The sequence below is a fragment of the Gymnogyps californianus genome, chromosome 2, assembly GCF_018139145.2.
Source record: "Gymnogyps californianus isolate 813 chromosome 2, ASM1813914v2, whole genome shotgun sequence".
NCBI lineage: Eukaryota > Metazoa > Chordata > Aves > Accipitriformes > Cathartidae > Gymnogyps > Gymnogyps californianus.
The window spans coordinates 82,459,227-82,482,888 of record NC_059472.1 but is presented as its reverse complement, the minus strand read 5'-3'; the positions used below and the strand labels follow the sequence as shown (position 1 = coordinate 82,482,888).

The window sequence follows — 23,662 nt, the reverse complement described above, 5'->3', positions numbered from 1 at the left end:
GAGTAAAGGAGAGGGTGTCTTGTAGCGCCTAGATCTGCTGAAGAAATTGAATTTCATTAGGACTGGATAGGGGTAATTACATGCCAGCCTGTGTCCTTCGGGCACCAGATGGTATCACGAGAGCTGCTGTTAGGAGGAAAAAAGTCTCAAGTTGGAGGCATTGTGTAGAAAATAGACTTAAAGAAGAATTGGACATTGCTCTCTCCTTGAAACGAGCAGGAAGAAGCTGCGTATGACATTATGCATTATTGTGTAAAGTAGTAACTGAGTTTTACAGGGCGAGTAATGTTCAACACCTGCGGCGCAGCACTGTCCGTGTTACTCACACAGCTACCTCGGGAACGGCGGGCGTGGATGTGTGTGCACTCGGGGTGATTCATGCCCAGCCCGTGCTCGCCCTTGCATATTCGAGAATCGACTTGCTGGGAAAAATTTCTGCTGGAAGCTTCTTTTCGCAACAGAAGGACCATTGAATGTAATCACATCTTTTATTTCTGTAAGTGTGTCCATAAATTGTTTTTAGACAAAAAATAAATGGATACAATTTTATCTGAGGGAGAGACTTGTATGGCATATTGGGGTAAAAAAACCCCTCACATTTCTTGGAAGTTGGCTGAAGTTGTGTATTACCTGTGGAAGTTGGATATGTTTGAGATGGGTGTTAATGTGATCTGGAGAATTAAAATGAAGCATGTGTCTGCATACTTCTAGCTATGGGCCTAGATTTTGTACTTGTTCCGTACAAATGGGATCTTGCTTATGTGAATATGAGGTGGGGATTTAACTCCTAGGAGAAGAAAACATCGTGAAAGCATGTGTATATCTGAAAATATACACAGAAGTTCTGGCAGTCGCATTTGTGCATAAACAGACATGCTTGTGGCTATCTGAAGATGAAAGGGAGCTGAAAACGTGACCAAAACAATGCTGTATAGGCGCTCTCTTCAAAAGATCTCAGTTCGGTGATAAACAGGCTGCCAGAGTTTAGCTGTGCTCATCATATGCGTGAGCAGCTAGAATTATGATGAAATTATAGTCACTTCTTCAAAACAAAGACAAGTTGATACTTGAAACAACAGGGAAATTGTAGGAAGACTGGCCCGTGAGCAAGAGGGAAGGTGATGTCATGTGAATGCTGTCGTGGGATTTGGATGATTTAAACTGCATCGCTGCATCTGCCAAAGGCTTGCAGCCCTCAACAGGTAATCAGTCTGCTTTTGCCTTGGTTCTCTAGTTGCAAAATGCTACAGGATTTTCCAATTTCCAACATCATCTTCCCTTTTCCTGGGTAGAGGGGTGTAGTGCCCTCCCTTGGTCCTTGCGCTGATGCAAATAAAGCCAGATCTACCGCCCGTGCTAAGCAAGGGGCCAAGTTCTGGGTGACCTCCTTGGTGAAGGAGAAGGCACATAGTCCTTCTGGTTTGCGGTATTTTCCGCTGCACGCATGGAAGTGGTGTGGAGTGCCAAGGACTCAAAATTCATTTCCTTACAGGTGAGGAAATCTCTGTTCCTCCCTGCAGAATGAAGTATTTTATATGCTGCATAAGGGTTAAAGGTAGTACGTGCAGAAAGTTATTGTTCCATTTTGAGATTATTTATGACTTCTCTGAAAAGAAAATTGGTTCTGTTTAAGGCCAAGTCTTTCTGACCAGCCAAGTCAAAGCTTGGAGGAAGCTAGTACGGAGCTGGCAGTGGAGGAACGCATTGCTACTGCAACATTTATTTGCAGTAAAGCGTAAGTGGCTTTTCATGATTCCTACTGTCCTACAGTTAAGGAGCGCTGCGGGGGCACCAGCTTCAGCAGAACTGTCATGTGGGGTTGGATTTTCTGGTAATAATGAGCAAGATGCTTCTCAGATGTTTTGCTGCTCTGAGATTAATGGTCACAGGCTGGGTTTTTTTGATTTTTGAAGAGTAAAAGTACCCTTTTGGCTAAAGCAGTCTGAATAATTGCTAATGTACTTAAAAACATTCACTTTTTTTGAAATGGCATTTCTGAGAGTAATTCAATAGGTATAAGTACTCCTCTAGGTGACCAAGTTTGAGTATTTTTCCCAAAGGAGGTCTGGGCTGAAGAAGCAGTCCTTCATTCTTGGTTGTGCATCACGTTCACATCAGCTGAAATCAAGTACGTGCTCTTTCTGACTAAGGAGGCTTTCCTGAATCCTCTTCTGTTCTACAGTAATTTGCCAATAATGCTTCTCTTTGCACAATTCCGTGCTTCAGCATTTGTGGAAAAGTTGTCTTTTCAACGGTGTTTAGGTAATTTCATTTTACCTAAGAGTTATAAAAAAACCACCACCCAAAACCAACAAATAGCTGTTTTGTTGACTCACAGTGTAGTAATATGAGTGACTTTATTACTAGTATGAAAATTAATAAAAGATACTGGCTGTGTTTAGGCAGGGGAAGACATTTATATTTGTTTTAAACTTGCATTCTTTAGTGCCATAAAAATCTGATTATGAGTAAGTAAGACTAAATATGTTTTAATGGCACTATGTCAAGCAGTCATGAAAAATTCCCAGTCTGAGCTTATGCAGGCATTTGAATACTGTGAAGTCCATGTACTTTGGGTGTTGTTTGTGGGTTTTTTTTCCCCTGTTTTTAGGGTTCTTTTTTTTATTATTTAAGAAAAAGCACCTCTCTGGGCAGGGAAGAATCAGTAATACTGCATTTTGAGTGCTACACCTGCATTTTAATTTAGGCACCCTGCTAATTTGACTTGAACTTACTGTGCAGTCACCTTCTTTATAAATAATTTAAAGCAACATCCTTGTGATGGAAGGCCTATAAAGTCCTCCCAGATTTCACAGACTGGGGAACTGTACCACGCTGTGGGAAGCAGATGTTTATGGAATTGTCTGGGCTGACGTTTACAAAAGAGTTGGTTGACTTAATTCATTGCCAAGTGAAATAAATTGCTGTGTAAAGGTTCGTGCTCCTCAGTAGACATACTTTCAGAGGTAGCTAAGAGAAAAGTCATGGTTCCGTGGGCTTTAGGGTCAACAAGGGTTGCTCGTGAAAGCTTGCTGTCCAGTGTGTTGACTCTTAGCTTCCTGCATGCCTTTTGGGTGGCAAGATGAGGGGCTGAGCGGGGAAATGCAGAGCAGGGATGTGTAAACCTACTGGAGCAGTTTCCTTACAGGAGAAAAGCATGCTTTTGTCAGACCTGAAGTTGCTGCATGGTCTCATGTATGTTGTCTACCTGTTGCCTGATACAGGTATATGTTAGTCTATGGGTAGCCTAAGGTATTGGATAGTGTGTTTTGAAATATGACTTCTTGACGACAAGATGACCGGAGTGGAAAGAGGTGCCTGCTCCTGGCTATGCTCTTGCTAGCAGCGTGGTCCCCTGCCTGTTGGTACATCCGCAGCTGTCCACAAAGATATTTGTGCTTCACACGCAAATACATTTCACACCCCCTAGGTCTCCGCTGTCATTTCATCACTTTCACCAGTCGTAAAGTCTGCTGGGTTTCAGTTTTGAATATGTCTGTCTCAAAGCACCTGTGTTCTTGCCAGGTCTTTCTCTGGTCTCGCATCAGTTTTTCTGGGGAAGCACGGCTCTCCACAGCTGGTGCTTGCGGGCACTTCCAGGCTGGGGGAGATGTGGCTGCTAGTCACAGCTGGCAGGTCTTTGTGTGAAGGAAACGGGATCTCTTCCCTGGATTTAGACCAAAAAAGTTAAGTTTAGTGTCTCGACCCGAGTAGGTCACGTTGGTAGTAGAGAGTGCGGTCTGATTTCAGACCTGATCCTGGAGAAGTGAGGGGGGGAAAAAAAAAAAATCCCTCTGTGCTGCAGTGATGCTCCACTTCTTGCTTGAGCTAATCCCCTTGGCTAATGGGAAGAGCTTGGGTGCAAGGGGTTCGTTCCCACCTCGATATATGAGTGGTGCACCTCTGGGAGATTACAAGGTATAGTCAAAATCACTTGGCTGAGAAGGTCCTTTGCCTGCTGAGAGGCATGCAGCTGTTCAACCCTGGTTTTATGATGCTTTTGCACGCTGGACGTAGTAAACTAGAAGAGAGTCTCAGCCCAGATGCATTTCCTTGTACTCCTCATTTATCTCTGGGATAAATGCCCATTTTGTCAGGTGTTAATGCTTTAAATCACTTCTGTTTGGTTAAGCTCTTCTAATTGCTTTGTGGTTTAGTTTCGGATTAAATCTTCTATCAACCTGCAGTACAGTGAAACATGGATGCATGCATGCATAAAAAATTACAGAAGCAACTACTCTGTTTCTGTTTTTTCTGCTCCTGCCACAAGTACTAGGTTGAGGTAGTCGTTTTTCCTTTTAACAATTACCAGCTCATGTAAACATGCATTGAAGGCGGGGGGGGGGGAGGCGATCGACGCCAGAGTGGTGCAGGAAATGTTCATCCCTGTCATGAAAACAAGGATGCAGAATGGGAATGCATCAAATCTCTAGGTGTGCCTGCAAGTGAGGAAATGTGCCACACCTTTTTGTTGAAAGGTGGAGTGCAGATTTTAAGCTTCTTTGGAAAGATGCTACAAGCCATGAGGAAAGGTGCATTGTTGTACATCCAAGGAACCTGTGAGCTGCTTTGTGTGACCTGCTTTGGGGAATTGTCTATAGATGCGAGATGGGAAGCAGTATGAAATTACAGGGTTCAGTCCAGTGTATGGCGTGAAAGTATCTATGACAGGAGAAGAGAAGGTTTGCTGATATAAATACCTACTCCGTTTCTGGGTTTTCTACTAAAGGTGTTCTCTTCTGGCAGTTTAGTGGTGAATGAACTTAGAAGGAGTCAATTTTTATTGTATGTAATATATATGAAAAAATCCCAATAAAAGAAAAAATGACTTGCCATAATGACTCCAGTGACTTGCCCTGTAGATGCTTCATTTTATAGTTGCACAAGTGCAGAAAAATCAAAACAGATATGCTAATAAGAGTAGCATTACTGGAAGGAAATGTATCTGGTCAGGGAGAAGAAGTGGACTAAGCAAAAGCAGGAGATTGCTTTTCAGAGGGTTGTGACCTTGAGGGGCTGAATATAATGAATGCAGTGTTTCAGGCTGCCTCTTTACCTTGCAACTGCTGCATACCATTGGTATTCGTCAGCAGTGATGGGGCTCTGCAGCGGGAAACCTTGCAAAGCATCACCTTGTCTCTGAGAGAAGTTTAAAGCTGATAAAGTGCAAAACTGTTCAAAGCGCATGCAGGAAACGCTGCCTTTTATCTGAACTTCATGGCTTTCTAACTTTATCTAAAATATAAGCTTTGTTGCTAAATTTGCCTTCGGTATAGATCCCAAACTCTTTTTTACTAAGTTGCATGTTCTGTATGTATTACAGTGGTGTAAAACGCCACCAATGCAGCCCGCTTTGGTGTCATGTAGCCTCTGGGAAAGCGGAGATTAGCCCTGATCCACAGTCTTCTGCTCACACCATCCAACAGCTGAGAGAGAGACTGGGCTGGGATTAAATTTCTCTTCCACTACTGCCACCTAATTTTCCTTGTCCCCTGTGTTGGGGAAGTGAATTAGGTGTTTTCAAATGCAGGTTGCAATTGATTTTTGTTTAAAAACATTTGATCACAGATTTGAGAAGTAACTCGAGAAGCTATTTCATATTTACTGACACTTTTGTTTGTTTCAGGGTTGGTAGATTAGAGCCTATTTATGAGCTATTTACCAACTGAATGAATTTTGAATTGAATAATAAATTATTTAAGGTTATAGTTTTTATCTTTCACGGTTTGATACATTCTCTTCATATTTCAAGGGGGCGGGGAGGTCCTTTTACATTGAAATAAAACAGTGATCAAATCTTCCATGTTTTACATCTCAGTTCATGGCTGAGTGTTAAAATTTGCTGGCAGCCTTTCTTGAGTTTCTGCCCTGGGAAGGCGAAGAAGGTAATCATTGGAGAAGGAGGAGATGGGAAGAGCTGACAGCCAGTCCTCCTACCTGCTCCAGACCCAAGAGAAGTGTCCACCAAAGTCTCAGGGGGTGGTTCCTCCCACACATCCCAGACCATTGATGGGGATAGGTAGGACAAACGAAAAGAGGCCTTGGGAAAGCAGAAGAAAGGACACCTCTTCAGGGTTGTAGACAGGTGCAGTATTTCATAGGGTCCTGTTAGTATCATTTTTTCAACTGCTGTGAATGCAACTTAATTCTAAAATAAATGGAAAGTGGAATAAACTCTTTTTTTTTCTATGTGTGTAGACCTGTGGGCCTCTTTACAGGTCTGCTAGGGAGTCTAACTGAGGGCCACCCTTCAATTCTTTTCCTGCTCCCCCCCCCCGAAAACAGGGAATATCTATTTAAACAGTGTGTACCCTGACCACTCTTTTCTTTAGGTGCTTACTTCTGTCCCATTGGTTGAAGCTCCCATAACTCTCCAGCAAACATGCTTGCCCCTTTCTGTGTAGAACTATAATACCTGTTACTTAGTGGATTGTGAGTGCTTTAATATGCTGCTAGGATTTAATTAAAATACTGTTGCCTGCTTGCTTTTGTTTTAAGACGTGTATTTCGTTGCTGTATGCAAGGCAGTAAGCTGCAGGAAGTTGGAGGGCAAAAGGCATCGGATATCATGTGCCATAAAAAGTGCAAACGCCCTTCTGAGTTACAAAATCTTTCCCTTCTTTGGGAGTATTGTCTGGACTGCATGTCCTCCCTGCTCTGAGCACTACCAGGATGCCTGCAGTGAGGCTGGCCATGCATGTACTGTGTGAGGAGCTAGGCTGAGCTTAGCCGATACTCGCCGGGCACAGCAGTGTACCTCTGCATCCCCTGCACTCCCTGTATGCATGAGCTGTGCCTGCCAGCCTTTCTGCCGCAGGTGCATGGGAATAAGCCAGTGCTCTGCCCTTTAATGATAAAGTGTGCCATTACATTTTGCTTAATTGGTTGTGTTTTCAACAGGTGATCTCCAGACAGGCAATTTGGAGTTGCTCGGTGATTATTGTGGTTTGCAGTGTACAAATTAGTGTGGGAAGCTGCTAATGCTAGCCTTGCAACTTAGGACCTCAGTGGCAGGATTGGCTTTTTCTGTGCTCACCTGAAGCATGAAAGGTAAGGAGGGAGAGCACAGACGGGTGCCGTGCTGCCCGCCGTTCGTTAGGACGTCCATGTGTTGCTCTGGCAAAGGATCGTCCCATCTTCCAAACCTGCTTGTAAAAGCCAGGCACCACAGGTGGGCTTCGGACATAGAGGGGTGTGCTTCCCCAAGGCAAGTTGCTTACGTCCTGGATTTTTAGGATTAATTAATTTTTATTTAATTTTTAAGGATGGTTAGGTCCTGGGTATGTAGTACTGGTTCCCCACCACCTCAAGTTGTTTCGTAACCCATGTTGGACTCATTCTGTGTGATGCTGCAAGTCTGATAACGTCTGCCCAAGCTTCCCAGATCAGTCTCGGCGCTGCTGCTACCCAGTTGCTGCAGTCACTTGTTGCAGGCTAGAAAACTGCATTTTCCTGGCTAGGTGTAGACATGGCATGTGTTTATTCTTCATCGAGCTTCTCTGGGCTCCTGTTCCTGCCTTTGAGCTGTGGTGTGCTGCCTTGCTCCCGCCCTGAGGGACCACGTGTGTGCGGGGCAGGCTGCTGGGCTGTGGAGCTGTCTCAGCTGTTGGAGCTGGTGTGGCGAAGAGGTGCTTGTCCTGGATTCAGGACATTGCCCCTGATTTATAGTAGGGCTTATGAACAGGGTCGAGTGGGTGCTGTTGGTGAAGGCTGTTGAGTGAATCGCTGTGGCTCGTGGGAATGGAGGACCTGAGCTCCGTCTGTTAAGCTTGGGGCAGCCCAAACCTGTCAACTGCTTGTTATCAAAGCGTAACTGGGATTTGTTCCTCAGCGTGGGGTTGGACTGGCTGGCTGGGCCTTCAGAAAGGCAAGGCTGAAACGGTTGTTGGAAATGCTACTGAACAGGTCCAACAGCACATCTTAATTTACCAACTGTCCCGTGTTTTTCATCTGTTCCTCCTGGTTTCTGTATTCCATTAGGTATTAACCATAGTAAGTCCTTATTCTACAGATGTTTACCCATACGCAGGGTCCTGTTGACATCTGTAGGACACGGTAGTTGGGCAAACTACCCATGTAGGAAAGGGTTCTGGTGTTTGTAGGGCAAACCCCATGTAGCTTGCCAAATGAGATGGATTAAAAAAACCAACCAACAACAACAACCTTGAAGCATGAACTAGCAATGTAAAGAAATAATTCAGTGCAATTACATACTTTAAATACTTGTGTTCTTGTGGTGAAATAGAGATATGTAGTGATCCTATTGTGAAAGAGAAGCTGCAAAGAGAAATGAAGCCTGCTGAATCATCTATTGTCAATTCAATGTGCGGGGATCAATACAACTTAGGAAAAGAAGTTACGACCTGATATTTAAAATTGTCCTAGTTTCAATAATCAATGTTTCTATTAGTGAAATAAATCAATGAAAGAACTGTGGGCTGACTGGTCCATTATCCTCTCTTCTCCCTCCTTTTCACATTTACTTTCTTAGCCTTGGAATACAGTCTTGCTAATTCTTATGGCATGAAAGTGTGAACTGTGTCTCTCCAAAATCCTGAGTTTTGATTTCAAGAAAACATGGAGCTTGGAAGAAGAGGGGAAAAAAAGAAAAAAACCACACTTATAAAGAATGTGGGCTGGGTGGCTTGGTTTGTTTTTGTCTTAAGGCTCTGATCTTATAGCTGTTTTCTGCAACAATTAAGGCTGGAAATATTTTCCCTTCTTGCCCATCGCTACTCTAACCCAGGAAAATGATTAATGTGTAAACTGATGTTTTTCAGTTGCAGGGAGACATGAACAAAACAAAAAAATCCCTCTAATATTGTCAGACTTGTAAAAGGATCATGAAAATTGACAATATGGAAGTAAGAGCTAAAGTGGAACCTTTTGTACTTTGATGCCAGTAACTTGCAAAGTGAAAGCTGTGGTATTATTCTTGGGAATAATTTTTAAGTATGCTTGTTACCTTGCACAGTCTGCTGCTTAATATGGATTATCTTTTTCATACAAGAATCCCACTTGACTAAAGGTAAGTTTTGCTGGAATTGCCTGCTTGTTTGGCATGAGAGGGGAAAGGGAAAAAAAAAAAAGAAAAAGACAACACTGAACTTCCTAGAAACCAGGAATAGTCCTTGCCTTGCTAATTTCAATTCCTCTGTGCTTTCAGGTGCAACACTGGCATTTTATCGGTGATGCTTCTTGATGCAAGAAGGCTTTGATAAATGCTACCAGAATAAAATCAGGTGGCTGGCAAAGAGTGGTCAATGGTAGAAAATGTATCTTGATCAGAAATTTCATCTGCTTTGCAAATTCAAATCAGGCTGAACCAGTATAATGTCCCTTTAGACAAGGCATATCCATGCTTATGTAGCACAACTAGTATCTGTGGAAAAACTAGTACTACACAGTTGTTCCGTATTCGATTTTCTTCTAAAAAGTCAATGTCCACGTACATGTAGAACAATGTTAAGAACTGAACAGTTCCTTGACTGATGAGCCTAACAATCCACATCTCATGAAAATAAGTGGTAAATGCCTCTCTTCAGGACCCATGTGTCAAAGGAATGTTTTTGATTTTTTTTCCACTTAATCAGCTTTAAAGTACTCAAATTTAAGATGTTCCTCCTAAACAAAACGTTTTGAAATGAGACTGAACATGTATCTTTGCAAGCAGGAGTTCCGATTTTGCAAACAAGACTCTCCATGGGTTTTGCAGGCGGTGAATGAGAAACATCTTTCAAGTTCAGTCTCAAACTAAACCTTGTTTCAGAGTGGTCGGTCTCTCCCACACCACGTGGCTGGTGCTCATAAGTCAGCTCCCCCGGCCTTTGCTTTGCATTCTGCTCAGGCAGGAGAGGCAAGAGGAAGGTGGAAGAAAACACTAGGGTGTTTTACAACACTTGTGAAAAATGGTTTTGAGACCCTTAGCCACCTGTGGCAGATGATGAATTCGGTACCTAGGACGTTTTAAGGGCAAAGTTTCTTAAGAAGAGCAAAGTTGTGTGGTTGAGCCCCAGTAAAGAGGGTAGTGAAGAAGATATTTCTACCATCGCTTTGCCTTACTGGTCTTTGAGACACCAGTCCTAAGAGGGTAGCTGAAGGAGGGAATGAGAAGAGGGTGCTAGCATGACTTCACACATGTGGATTTAGAAATCCTTCTCCACCTTGATGTGAGTTTGTAAGCTTGGCATGTAGCATAAGCAGGAAGTTGCCAAGCTGGTAGCTTTTGGATTGGGGACTGCCAAGCACAACCGAGTGCTGTGGATGAGCTACAGACATTTTGGCAGGCTGTCCTCTTGTCCCCGAGTGAGTGATAGAGCTGCACGGCAGTGTAACAACTTACTAGACGATATGGAAAAGATTATGGTAGCAGAAGCTAGTGGTGTTTTAAATTGGCTTGTTTGGGCAGTCGTGCTGGGATAACTACTCTTGCTGTATTGCTGTAGGCTTTGGTGAACGGTTTTTAGAGGAGAGTCTCTCTTCCCCTGCTGCTTTTATGTGCACTGTCCTTCCTCGGTTCTGTCTTTCTTAAAATACCTGCTGCGGTTAAAAAAATCTCAACTCCCATGGATGAAGAATTAGAGTGTGTGCATGTATACAGGTTGGTTAAATTCAGTTGGTTTTAAAGAAACAAAGTTTTGGTTTTTTTGTGGTTTTGCGTTTGGGGTTTTTTTTGTTTGGTTGGTTGTTTTGTTTGTGGGTTTTTTTACATTTGTAGTCATGACTTAATAAAAATTGTGTTTTTGGAAAAATATGAGTGCTTGGCAAAACTGTGCTGTCATCAGAGACAGAACTGCAACTCCTATTGAATTCTGTGAAGGCAGAGTTAGAGCTTGTTTGGTTCTTAGGGTAAGTTCTAAGGTTTTTGTGAGGATAGTGTATATTCCTCTTTAGGAATTCAAATGAGAGAGAATTACATGCTACTTTTAAGATGACCGTGAATGTACCAGGAGGCCTGTCATTTGCCTGGCCACTGCTACCCTCCTGCCCCAAGATAGACGGTGATAGGAAGGTGTAGAGTGGCCCCAAGCTCTTTTTTCCCCTGTGTTCCTTACATCTCCCCGCTGTCGTCAGTAACTACCCTCTTTTCCTTCTCCTCACCCATGTGTTGTCTTTTTGAATTACTTATCTTCCTTACTGAGTTTTAACAGATTAAAATTCCGCCCCCCCTTCCACACAAGCTGAGGTGTGGGGAGGTGTCACGTGCCGGGCGAGTCTGCGATACCTGCCACTGCTGATGTACAGCGGGACCTGAAACTGCGGATCCGGTAAATAGAGGAAAGTTGCTGTATGCTTTTCCCACTTCCCTGATTTCTCATTTTTGCAGCTTTCATCGTGGTCAGTTGCCAAGTAGTACTTCAAGTGCTGATTTTTAATTTTGGAGTAAATGAGAAATGCCATTGACTTGACTGCTCAGAAACCGTTATTTCTTTACATAAACTTGCAGGCACGAGAAAGAGCTGTTGTCCTGTAGCAGCCTGTCGAACTTGACTGCAACTGATAATAGGCTTTCTAAATTCCTGTGTTGTCGTGTTTTTCCAGCCATGATGCAATCGCGTAGGTTGGGCAGTCTCAAAAGCGAAAAAGCTATTTGACAAAACTTGTCAAAACGTAAAGGTAACGCTTGAATCTTTCTCATGAAAGTCATAGTTCAGACTGTAGCAACACCAGTAACCCTCCCGAAAAGACTTGATGGCATCTCATTGCTAAATTTGCTTTTGAGGGTATGATAAAGCTGTTGTTCCCTAGTGGTGTGGAAACCTCATTGTCCTCAGGAGCTGGCAACCACATCTTCAGAGCTCTGGCAGAGAAGTGCAGTTGCTTTTTGGCTTTTGAGTGAGGTCTGTTAGCAATGTGTGTCTTCACACTCAGCAGCAGAAGGTGGGGAGGAGCGTGCTCGTCCACCTGCATATATAGAGGGTAATCTCTGTGTGCTGTTTGTGTTGGGAATAGCTGGAAGATAAAATGTTTTGGTGGGTTTTTTAATTAAAAAAAAAAAAAAAGAAAAGCCATATTATATGACGTGGCGGTCTTGTAAGAAGTACTGGTGCTTTCAAAGTGCTGGGGCAGGTACAAATTTATTCCGGTTCTCTCTCAAGTCAGTAATAATATATGTTTTAATCCAGTCTCTTGTTTTTAAAGTGGTATGGCATCGTTGGCGCTGCGCTATCTCCAGTTACTGAAACAAGGAGATGGAGCCTGTTCAAGGTTAATCAGCAGCTGTTGCGCAGACCTCAGGAGCAGGAGAGCTGGTGCTTTGATCTGGTGTGGGGGGTGGATAGACAACAGAAACATCTCGTTTTCAAGGAGATTTTGTTCTGCAGAAAACTAACCCCCCTAAACTGACCTTATATCCCATGGAAACATCTTTATGGCTTTGTTCTGCTTTAAAACAGTAAAGCAAAGCAGTATTGTTCAGGAGGCAGGACTAAATTTGCTGAGAGAAAGATGTTAGTAGTTTACTCCTGTGATCTCTGAGGAAATTGTGATTAGTGCTGTAAGTGTTTCAAAAATGAATTTTACCCCATTCAGCTGAATTAAGTATGTGCCTAGATTTAAGTGCATAGTTAGTTCATGAAGTTGAGTTTAAGGTACTGAAATTTAGATTACATGCTCAAATACCTTCCAAAGCTGTGCTTTCTCTCACTATCTATAGAGGCTTAGGGTTCAACTAGTCCTTCTCTGTAACTCCATCCATCCCTTTCGACCCCATTATCCCCAGACGAAAACTGCTGGTTTCCAACTATTGGCAGAGGGGAGGCAGGCTGGCTGGAGAGAAGTGGAGCCCGTTAGTGGCACTGTCTTGGAGTGATTTCTGGAGTATTTGTTTATTTCCCTTTTGTGTGTTGTGTGGCGATAGTGTACACAGACTTTTGTAGTATTTTTCATATTCAGCCACCGCTGCCATCTGGCTGTTGTGGAAGCCTTTTGTTGATGAGCGCAGGAAAGTTGCACTGGGGAAGCTGGGCACTGCAAAGGAGGGGATCTAGATCAGTACTCTGAATTACAGAGTAATACGTCAGACAAATGGCCATTACTACTTGTTTGTTTCCGTGGACTTAGGTATGGAAGAACAGGTCTGGTCTTCTGCTTAAGAGGCTGAACACTTCATTTTTGGGTTGAAGTCGGTGAGGGATATCCAGCTTCCAGTGAACTTCATGAGTTTGCCACTGAGTAGTTTGGCCAGCCATGCACTTGGCATGTTCAGGTTTTTGGGTACGTAAACTGAAGTGTTTTCAGTCGTCCTAAGCTAACAATGAAGGGTGAGTTTTCAGACACAAAACTGTTCATTAATATGAAATTAGCAAAGTCGTATTTTTTCTGGATAGCTTCTTCCTTGCTGTGGTCCTCCTTGTTTGTCATCACTGTGTGAATTTGTAAAGAGGAGGAACGAAGATAAATGTGGGTTTGGTTATCTTTTGCATTAAAAAGCTATGTCCAGCTTGACCTAGTTAATAACATCTCTTCCTGTCTCTCAAACTTTGTATTTGGAGCCAAGCTACTGAGGTGCATAAACAAAAGGTTCTCTAAATACCTATTAACTACTGTTCCTTTTGTTTTGCCAAGCCCTAATAGCGAAATGCTTTCTGAATGCAGATGCAGCATAACCTACATTCATTGCCCTTAATTTAAAGCAGTTTTAACTGCTTTGAATCAACTGCATTGAGTCGACTGGATTTTACTTTATAACATGTGAATGAGTAGCATTTTCACTTGGATGAGAACGCAGTTATTATAAAATATCTGCTTTTTCATATCTAGAGATATATACTATATATATAAATGTAATTAATGTGCAGACAGTTATTTTATTCAGCATACAACCTGTATGCATACAAAATCTGGCATGTTAATTAGTTTTGCAATGAATGCTTCACCATTTTACTTAGTTGAGATAAAGTTCTTAGTTAATTTTGTGGTTTCCAGTGTATATGTCCAATAGAAAGTAAAAAAGAATGGATTTTTATCATCTCCAAGAACAGAATATAGAGGAAGGTAAGAGGTGTTTGCATTTTCAGCAGCAAAATCTGCGAGGTTAGAAAGACTAGGGACTTCTCCAGGTGGTCTTACAGCTGTGAGATTTGCAAACCTATTTCCTTTCCCTTTTGCAGTCAGGAGAAATTTATTTGCTGTGGAAATGATGGCATATGGCCCTTCTTCTGCAAATGCTATTGCAAGTATTTTTACAATCTCGCTTCATAGAAATAAAAAACATTGGGTTTTAGTAAGTGCCCCGTGGCTTTGTTTGCCCCCTTACCACAGAAGGGCGGCGTGTCAGGGAGCTCTGGAGTAACCCATGTTAGCAGGCTTCTCCTCGCAAAACAGGTTCAGATCAATATAACGTGCCACCTTGTGCGTTGAGTGGAGTCCTTCCTCAGGCGGGTCCTGTATGACAATCTTGTCCATAAATTGACTACTAGTGAAGATTTTGTTCTCAAAACTGTCACTTGCGCATAGCTAATGCATCGCAGAGGGACTGCAGCCCAGTTGCAGAGCTAGCTGGGCACAGGAGGTGGCTGTAACTTGCACAGCTTGTGAGGTATCTATTGCCAAGACTTTTTGTTTTTTCCCTCCCCCAGACGGCAAGGCCTTGCAGTGCACCCAGTCCATGGACAGATACTGTATTGTTGAGCTACCTTGCCAGGGAACACATTGTATTTGCATTTCAGATGCCTCGGGCTTTGTGAACTGCATTGTTCCAGCCTCCCCTGAATAGCAGCTATTGACCCCTAACAATGTACATTTGTTTAAATCAAACCCTTTCGTACTTTAAAAAGCTTATTTTAGGACTAGCCCAACCAAGTGAACGTTTCTGTGCAGGGCCATTCTTTTCCCCTTCCTAGCCAGAAAAAAAATTGCAGAATTAATTATTTAACATCAAGATGGAAAACATTCTCCTCGTGAGAGGCTATTTTGAATGCTGAGGTTTTGGCAAATTTTGTTGCGGCTTAGTGTTTATAAGCTTTTCATTGCCCTTGAAAGCATAAACTTCATGTTACTCCAGCTCCGAGACTCTGGCAAATAATAAACCAGCAGAACAACAGGGGTTTGGTTGTCCTGAAGCACTTGAAGAACTTGACTGCATTTTGACAAATAGTTTTTTTTGCTGTTTATGTGTGCATTTAGATGGATTGAATTCATATAGGAGGAGGAGGTGGAGACTGACCAGTAGACACTTAATGCCCAGCAGTAGGCTGGCGAAAGCATTTCTCTGGGTGGTGGGAAGTTTGGGGCCAAATTCCCTTTGCTGCTTGGGGTGACTGTAGTATGTGCCGCCACCCCTCGAGCCATCAATCAGGTCTCCAGAGCTTGGCGGTGTGAGTAGCCACCATCATTAAATCTCTTACAGTTTGTGAACAAAACTATGGTTGTTTACTCAGGGGGAAGCTTGGCTATGCCTTGCTCCTGTGCGGTTATTAGGTCAAAGCAGAAATGCCCAGTGAAGTAAAAATTTTCTATGAGCTGAACAACCTTGTAGTCCTTCCATTTTATGTCAGAATGGTCCCACTAATAACAAAAAATATTCAAATGTGAAACAGCGATTGTCACATTGAATGAGGTTATTTCATGGGCTGACGATTCTTTTCTCCTGGTGTCCTATGGTAACTCAGAAGTATTGCATGTCATGAGGTTTCTATAGGTATTTCTGTTGGATGCATTAGAAAAGTGTTGCCAGCAGGCTGAGGGAGGTGATCCTTCCCCTCTGCTCAGCACTGGTGAGGCCACACCTGGAGTGCTGTGTCCAGTTCTGGGCTCCACAGTACAGGAGGGACATGGACATACTAGATAGGGTCCAACGAAGGACCACAAAGATGATGAAGGCACTGGAGCATCTCTCCTGTGAGGAAAGGCTGAGAGAGCTGGGACTGTTCAGCCTGGAGAAGGCTCAGGGGAGATCTCACCAACGTGTATATATACCTGGAGGGAAGGTGCAAAGAGGAGGAAACCAGGCTCTTCTCAGTAGTGCCCAGTGATGGCACTGGAGACAATGGGCACAAACTGGAACACAGGAGGTTCCCACTGAACAGCAGGAAACACTTTTTTACTGTGAGGGTGATCAAGCACTGGCACAGGTTGCCCAGTAGAGGTTGTGCAGTCTCCATCCTTGCAAATATTCAAAAGCCAGCTGGACATGGTCCCGGGCAAGCAGGTCTAGGTGGCCCTGCTTGAGGAGGAGGGTTGGACTAGATGCCCTCCAGAGGTCCCTTCCAACCTCAGCCTTCTGTGATGCACAGGTGAAGTGCAGTGGCTGAGGACATAGAGGAATCTGAGGCAAAAGACTCAGCTTACCTTGCTCTGAGTGTATTGCATGGTATAGCATGGGTATGTGATCTCTCTTCTGTAGTGCTGTGCACTCGTGCCTTATGGGCTTTAGACCTACGCTGCGGTGGACTGAGTGGGGCGGGCAGCAGCTGCGGCCGAGCACTGCATTGCACTGTCCCGCCATGGCTGACAGGCAGCTGCAGGCCTCAAGTTTTCCCTCTTGGGTGCTCTTGGGGACGGTGGGCTGATGGCAGCAACTGCATTAACATGAAAGACCCCTTCGTCTCCCATCCCGGTGGTTGTGGTAGATATTCCTTAATACCGAGGATGTCACCATCAAAGTTGTCATCGCTCCTGTGCCTGTACCTAAGGGACAGAGGACATTTCTGTTTGCTGGCTCCAGCGGGGAGGTACCAGAGGAAGGCCGAGAGCAATGCCCTCATGTCAACGTGCGTTTTCCAGAGGGAGGAAGGCTGAGAGGTGCACTTGGACCGGTCAGCGTGGGGGTGTTCGTGCCGCTCAAGAAGATTAAAAACAGAGCTGCACCCTGGGTTCTCTGATGGCTGCAGTCCCATGCAGGGCCAGGGGAGCGGGTGGGTCTTTCCACTGCTGTCACTGGATTTTGAATTAAATGTTCAAATCCTCTGTATTGCTCTTACCACTTCTGGGGAGCCCTCTCCCCGCTGTTTCCCAGTTCTCTGCTCCCCCCTGCCCACCTCGGGTGCTAGCGCTCTCCTTTCCGCTCCCCTCTGCCCTCACTCTGTGCTTTTGAGTCAACATACCCTGTGTTTGAACTGCCTCGGACTTGCTGTAAACCTGGAAACCATGTGGCTCGAGGTTTCGGAGGTAAAAGGGCAAACAGCTCTGCAGGCATTTGCAGCATTTAAAATGGAAAGCTGTTTGTCAAAAGATGGAGGGGAGAAAAATAATGAGGGATGCTCTTACATGGTCCTCTATGTGCAGCAGAGCTCTTACCATTCAGAGAAACCAAGCAGCAAGAGTTTTTACATTGTCCGTGAGCATTATTTTGTGTCTCAGTGCTGCTGTTCTCCCATCATAGAAACAAGAATAATGTTTACTCAACATTATCTAAAGCATACGCAACTCGTAACGTGGCTGAAGTCCGTGGTAGACTCACAGGCCACTCGCCTTAAATATGTAATAGAAATAAAAATCTGTATTTGTCGTCATTGTTCATCAGGACCCTGCACCCCACCAACTTTAGCAAGGCTGTAAGTCTAGTTCCTGTGTGTAGAAATTCAGGCAAGGACAACCTTTGGATGCTAGCATGCAAAATTAATTATTTGAGCTGATTTTTTCAGTGATCATACACCTAAAGTCACAACCTCATGATTATCAGGGTATATCCCAGCTCTTTTCTACCGCCCCCTTTTTCTTTCGGAGAGAATTTGACTGTTCTAGTGAAAAAAAGTCTCTGTTCTCTAAATACCACTAAAATATTGTCTTTCTGATACGGAGCCTGCTGTCCATTTGTAGAGAACAGGAGTATAGTTTGGGTTGGAGGACAGACCATGGGGTGCTGCTGCTCAATGTTTTCATGCCAGCTGAAGCCTTTTCCCGTGCTGGAGCAACTTGAGTGGGCATTGTTAATGGGATGGCTTTTGCTGCAGCATCAGCTGTGGTTTCTCCTCCCTTGTTCTTGGTGCTGGATACTTCTGTTTGCTTGGTGAAAATTAAAATAGCCTGTGCCTACCCTGTCTTACTAGACTGACTTAGGTGTCTCACTGGTAGCGTCTCCCTTGCCTCCTCACCTCTAAAAAGCAAATGTAATTTCTTTGTAACCTTGTTTGCTAGTAGGTTGTTTGTTTGTTTTTTTTTAAATCCTCTGCATTGTTGTGCAGCCGGGAGAGGAGGACTGTATAAAGGGCAAAGTGGTTTAGAAAAAAGGTGAAAGATGATGGGGGGAAGTGCTGTGAGTGCCTAACAGAGAGGTTGAAAATAAACAGGTAGGGAGCCAGCCGGCTTTGAGGAGGATCTTTTAAACTGTGTGTAAATTCAAACACTGCTTTGTAATTTTACGTGTGCTAACATGAGGCACATGACTCAGAGAATTGGCTCCAGCTGCTCTTGGGGGCATTTAGGAACTTCTACAAAAAAAAAAAAAAAGCACTTCAGTGTAGTTCTCCTGTGTTTACTGTTCTGGCAGAAACCAACAAATACTTGCTGAGACTTTATTTTATTTCTTTCTCTTGCTTATTTGGATCTTGCTCTCGCTTTCTGTCCTTTTCCTTGATAAGTATTTCCAGAGAAAAATATTGAGTGAATTTCTTTTTTCAGTTTTTAATTATGCCATCTATAACTCTGTTTTGTTTATTGTAGGGGTCTCGGGTCTGGCTGCGAGAAAATAATCAGCATTATCCCAGTACTGTTCATTCCTGTGCGGAAGGAGTCATCGTATTCAGGACAGACTATGGTCAGGTATGGGCATCGATCCTCTGTTTTCTCCTTTTTGCCACTGTGTGGAAAAGAAGCTGCTCTCCTTGTGGAGAGGGCATAGGGGAAACTAAAAGCCTAAGGTTTGTGAATAAAATACTCATTTTGTATGACCTGAATGCACAGCTTTGATTTTAATAGCTCTTTCCATTGCCTGTCTGGTCAGTTGCTACAACCGTGTCTGACAAAGCTGAAGTAGTGCTGCCAGGTGTGAGCACCTTGTTCCACATAGGTCGGTGGTTATGTAGTTTACTGGAGGTACATGGCCTCTCCATGGTTGTATTCCCTTACAATAACAGAAAGGGGGGGCTGGCATGTGGCACTGTGGCATCACGGTAGTGGAATGTCAGTGATTCAATGGGAGGCAGCAAGGCACACCTCCCAGAGCAAAACCAAGGTAACTCCACCAGCTCCTGTTGCAAGACGATTGTGAAGGACGGGGACCATTACTCCTTTCTCATTGCTTTTTTGGTTTGGATTTAGTTTTGGGTTTGATTTTGGTTTTGTGGGTTTTTTTTTTAAATTTTATCTGCTTCCTGGCTGTCAAGCGCTCCTGGCTCCTGCCTGCCTGCGGAGATGGAGATGGGTCCCAGTGTCTCCTTGGGTTACCTCGGCCATCTCAGGCAGTGTGTGCCTGCAGTGTCTGGCTGCCAGCTGGTGAAGGAAGCTGGTGCAGAGCTTGTTCCCTGCTCCCCCCCCTTTTTTTTTCTTTTTTTTTTTTTTTTAAATTTTCCTTTTTAACCCCCAGAAGAAGGCAGAACTAGCCCTGCCAGTTGCTGACAGCTTGGAAGTGTTCTGCTTTCTCATGCACTTACTTTTTATTTATTTATTCTACTCTCCATTAGGCCATGGTTTATTCAGACAGCTTCCTGCAGCCTCCCTGAAGAAATTTCAGTTTTAGGTTGAGTTGGATATAAACAGTTAGGCTGAGACAGTCATCAACCTCCGGAGGACACTCCCTTTGACTTTTGGAGGATGTTTGTTCCCTCAGTTTAGCCTTCTTTTCTTAGTTATTTGCACCAGATGAAGGTAGCTTCAGGTAGTGAACGAGGCTGAGAAAAGCACGGTAGACTGGAAAACATGCTGCCTGTTCTTGCTGCCTTCACTTAATGTCTTTCTGGGTAAGCATGGTGGAAAAGCATGTCTTTCAGAGCCAGGGAACCCTTACTTTCCTTGCATGCCTTTCTCCAGGCAGGAAAGGAACCAGACACAGTTGCAGAGTGTTTTTTGATGGGCAAGATATAACCTACTCGAGGTTAAATTGCTGCGGTCCTGGCAGTGAGGGATGAAAATGGAGGTGAAACAACCGGGGTCTGAGGCAGAGAAAATGGTGTCTTCCTTCTCTTCAAAGTCCCTGGGCTTGTGGCAAAGGAAGCAGGGTGACAGAGAGGAGGTCGTGTCCTAGCACCAGTGTTTGATGATGTCTCTGGTGGCAAAACTTAGTTGTGCTCCGTGTCCCTGGGGAGGCAGAGAGATGGGTGAAAGTCACTGCTGTCCTCAGCATCTGAAGAGGTAGTCAGGGAGCCCAACACCCTGATAGCTGTTGCGTTCCCACTCTTATCCACTGCCCTCCTAACGTCACCGGTTCGTTCTCGGGCCAATGCCTGAATCCTCCTAGAAGTTATACTAAGGCACATGGAGGACAGGGAGGTGATTGGAGACAGCCAGCATGGCTTCACCAAGGGCAAGTCCTGCCTGACCAACCTAGTGGCCTTCTATGATGGAGTGAGTACAGCAGTGGAAGAGGGAAGAGCTACGGATGTCATCTGTCTGGACTTCTGAAAGGCCTTTGACACGGTCCCCCACAACATCCTTCTCTCTAAATTGGAGAGAGAGGGATTTGATGGGTGGACTGTTTGGTGGATGAGGAATTGGTTGGATGGTGGCATGCAGAGGGTAGTGGTCAATGGCTCAATGTCCAGATGGAGATCAGCAATGAGTGGTGTCCCTCAGGGGTCCGTATTGGAACGAGTACTGTTTAATATCTTCCTCAATGACAGAGAGAGTGGGATCGAGTTCACCCTCAGCAAGTTTGCAGACGACACCAAGCTGAGTGGTGCGGTTGACACGCCTGAGGGACAGGATGCCATCCAGGGGGACCTGGACAAGCTTGAGAGGTGGGCCCATGTGAACCTCATGAGATTCAACAAGGCCAAGGGCAAGGTCTTGCACCTGGGTCAGGGCAACTGCTGGTGTCAATACTGGCTGGGGGATGAGTGGATTGAGAGCAGCCCTGTGGAGAAGGACTTGGGGGTACTGGTGGATGACATGACAGTGGTGGACATGAGCCGGCAATGTGCGCTCGCAGCCCAGAAAGCCAACCGTATCCTGGGCTGCATCAAAAGAAGTGTGGCCAGCAGGTTGAGGGAGGTGATTCTGCCCCTCTGCTCCACTCTGGTGAGACCCCAGCTGGAGTCCTGCATCCAGCTGTGGAGTCCTCAGCACAGGAAAGACATGGACCTGTTGGAGTGGGTCCAGAGGAGGGCCACGAAAATGATCAGAGGGCTGGAGCACCTCTCGTGTGAGGACAGGCTGAGAGAGTTGGGGTTGTTCAGCCTGGAGAAGAGAAGGCTTCAGGGAGACCTTATAGTGGCCTTTCAGTACTTAAAGGGGGCTTATAAGAAAGATGGGGAGAGACTTTTTAGCAGAGGCTGTTGCAATAGGACAAGGGGTAATGGTTTTAAACTGAACGATGGTAGATTTAGACAAGGTATAAGGAAGAAATGTTTTACAGTGAGGGTGGTGAAACGCTGGGACAGGTTGCCCAGAGAGGTGGTAGATGCCCCATCCCTGGAAACATTCCAGGTCAGGTTGGAGGGGGCTCTGAGCAACCTGATCTAGTTGAAGATGTCCCTGCTTATTGCAGGGGGGGTTGAACTAGATGACATTTAAAGGTCCTTTCCAACCCAAACCGTTCTATGGTTCTGTGATCCTTTGCACCTGTGCCAAGTTACCAGATACATTGGATTGGTGACCCAGATACACATGGTATGGGGGAAGACATCCATGAAACTATACTGAGAGCATCTACTACTAGGTGCAAAGCCTACTCACAGAGAAACAAGAAGGCCACCTATGTGCTGGTGTGTTTTCGGTGGGTTGCATGTTAAATTGTGCATTTAGTGTTGCTCAGATTTGGGAGGTTGCATATTTTGACCTGTCCTACTGAAATTTGAGGTCCAGTGAAGTGGAGAGGCTGAGACTGTCTCCTTTGTTGGCTCTTTGAAGCTGAAAAAAGAAGGATGCCTCACATTAAAGCATCACCATTACATTTAGGTTAGAGTAGGAAGGCTGCCATGTGTGTTGTTACACTAACATGCTCCAAGCAATGTCCAACATTGGGCCTTTCATTTAAACATAAGCCCTCTCCAGCTTCTAGTAGGAGTGACCCACATGCTTATGGGAGGGGCGACCTGTAATTTTCACAGGATTTTGTAATTGGACATGTAGCTGTAAAGAACCTGACTGTTAGAAGTGTTTTGAGCTTCAAAACCCTTATACTTACAGGAACAGCAGATGCTGTTGTAAAACAGACAGCTTGCTTTGGTGCCCTAGGAAAGGATGGCAGAGCTAACGTTGGCATCTGCCAGCGGAAGAGGTGCTTGCTAATGGTCTTGCATGTGTGTGTTATGTGTGATGTTGCTGCCTTTCCATGGTGTACATAATGCAAGCTGAAACTTCAGGTAATACAGAAAAAGCCTCAAGTCATTACCGTGATATCATCTGACTGATTACATTTCCTTAGAAAACCTTGGTGCTATAAATGTCACTGGAAAAAAAACCCCTTTGGTTTCGCCTGCTTGTGTTAAAAGCAGGTGGTGCAAAAAGGGATAGGGAGCAGCCTTCACGCCCATTATGGGGCACTCGTCTCCTCGGCGGGTCTGAGCTGGCTACTGCCCAGCCAAAGGCATCCTAGCGATTCACTGCATTTGATAACTTTAGTCCTTTTCAAGGCCTATGTTTTCAGGAGTGCGCTTCGCATGTAAAAGGACTGTGCCAGCTGACGTTGACTAATTAATACTTTTTCTCCTGTTGCTTTTCCTGATGCGCTTTTAGACCATCCTGCCCTAGCTGTTTTGTTACCTACGGGCTGCAGAAGGTTGCAAGCGGGTGAAATGAAACTGAGATAATGCCCCACGATTACCTCTGATGGCTTGGCGATCCCTGCAATGCTGTATATCACTTTGAAGAACAAGGCAGGGGAAGCAAGGGGTGAGGTTGCAGAAATATGGGTGATGATGATTTTTGAAGCATGGCCGGCATATTGATTCCCAGACCCTCTTGACAGCTGCAGCTTGTGCTCAAGTCTAATGACAAACTGATGAAAGCGTTGGGACCTTATCAAAGCACTTCTGCTAGACATTGCACTTCTCGCCTTTCCACTGAGCATTTTGCATGACTTCTCAAGACGTGATTGATGGGGCAGTGGGACTAGGAAGGTGTGTTTGCTGGAGTTGTGCTCAGGTTTTACTTTTATGAGTTTGCACTTCAGATCTTTGCCAACGTCAGCCTGCAGAATAATGGAAATATCATAGCACAGTACATTACTTCTTAATTTCTTCTTTCTGTTCTGCTCTGAGTGGTGTAAATAAATTTGCCACAAAAACCTGTGGCGGGATGCGGTTGTATGCTGAAGGGATGTTGGTTGTAGGGAATCCTACCCAGTGCCAATACTCTTGCGAGAATATGCCATAACTTTTCAATATTTTAACAAGTTGCCTGTCAGGTATTGAATCCCTTCTTGATAATCACATGGTGATATTGCTCCTCGAGTGTTCCTGTGTTGCCTGAATGTTTCAATTAAGCAGTCCATTAGTTATTTATCATTAAAGATGATTGTGGTACTGCCTTCTGCTGTTGTCACCCTCTATGTGAGATGGTTGTAAAACTAGCTGATTTGATAGGCTGCATGGAATATCTGATACATATGATATGGTATACTAAG

General features: G+C 44.5%; 1 protein-coding gene across 1 annotated transcript in view; it reads left to right on the top strand.

The window, feature by feature from the left end:
- The window catches only part of MYO10 (myosin X), a 174,966-nt gene that overhangs the window by 15,316 nt on the left and 135,988 nt on the right, over positions 1–23,662 (top strand). Inside the window, exon 2 of the mRNA XM_050890685.1 lies at positions 18,604–18,702. Within this exon, the coding sequence (XP_050746642.1) occupies positions 18,604–18,702 (99 nt within the window). The remainder of the gene's footprint in view (positions 1–18,603; positions 18,703–23,662) is intronic.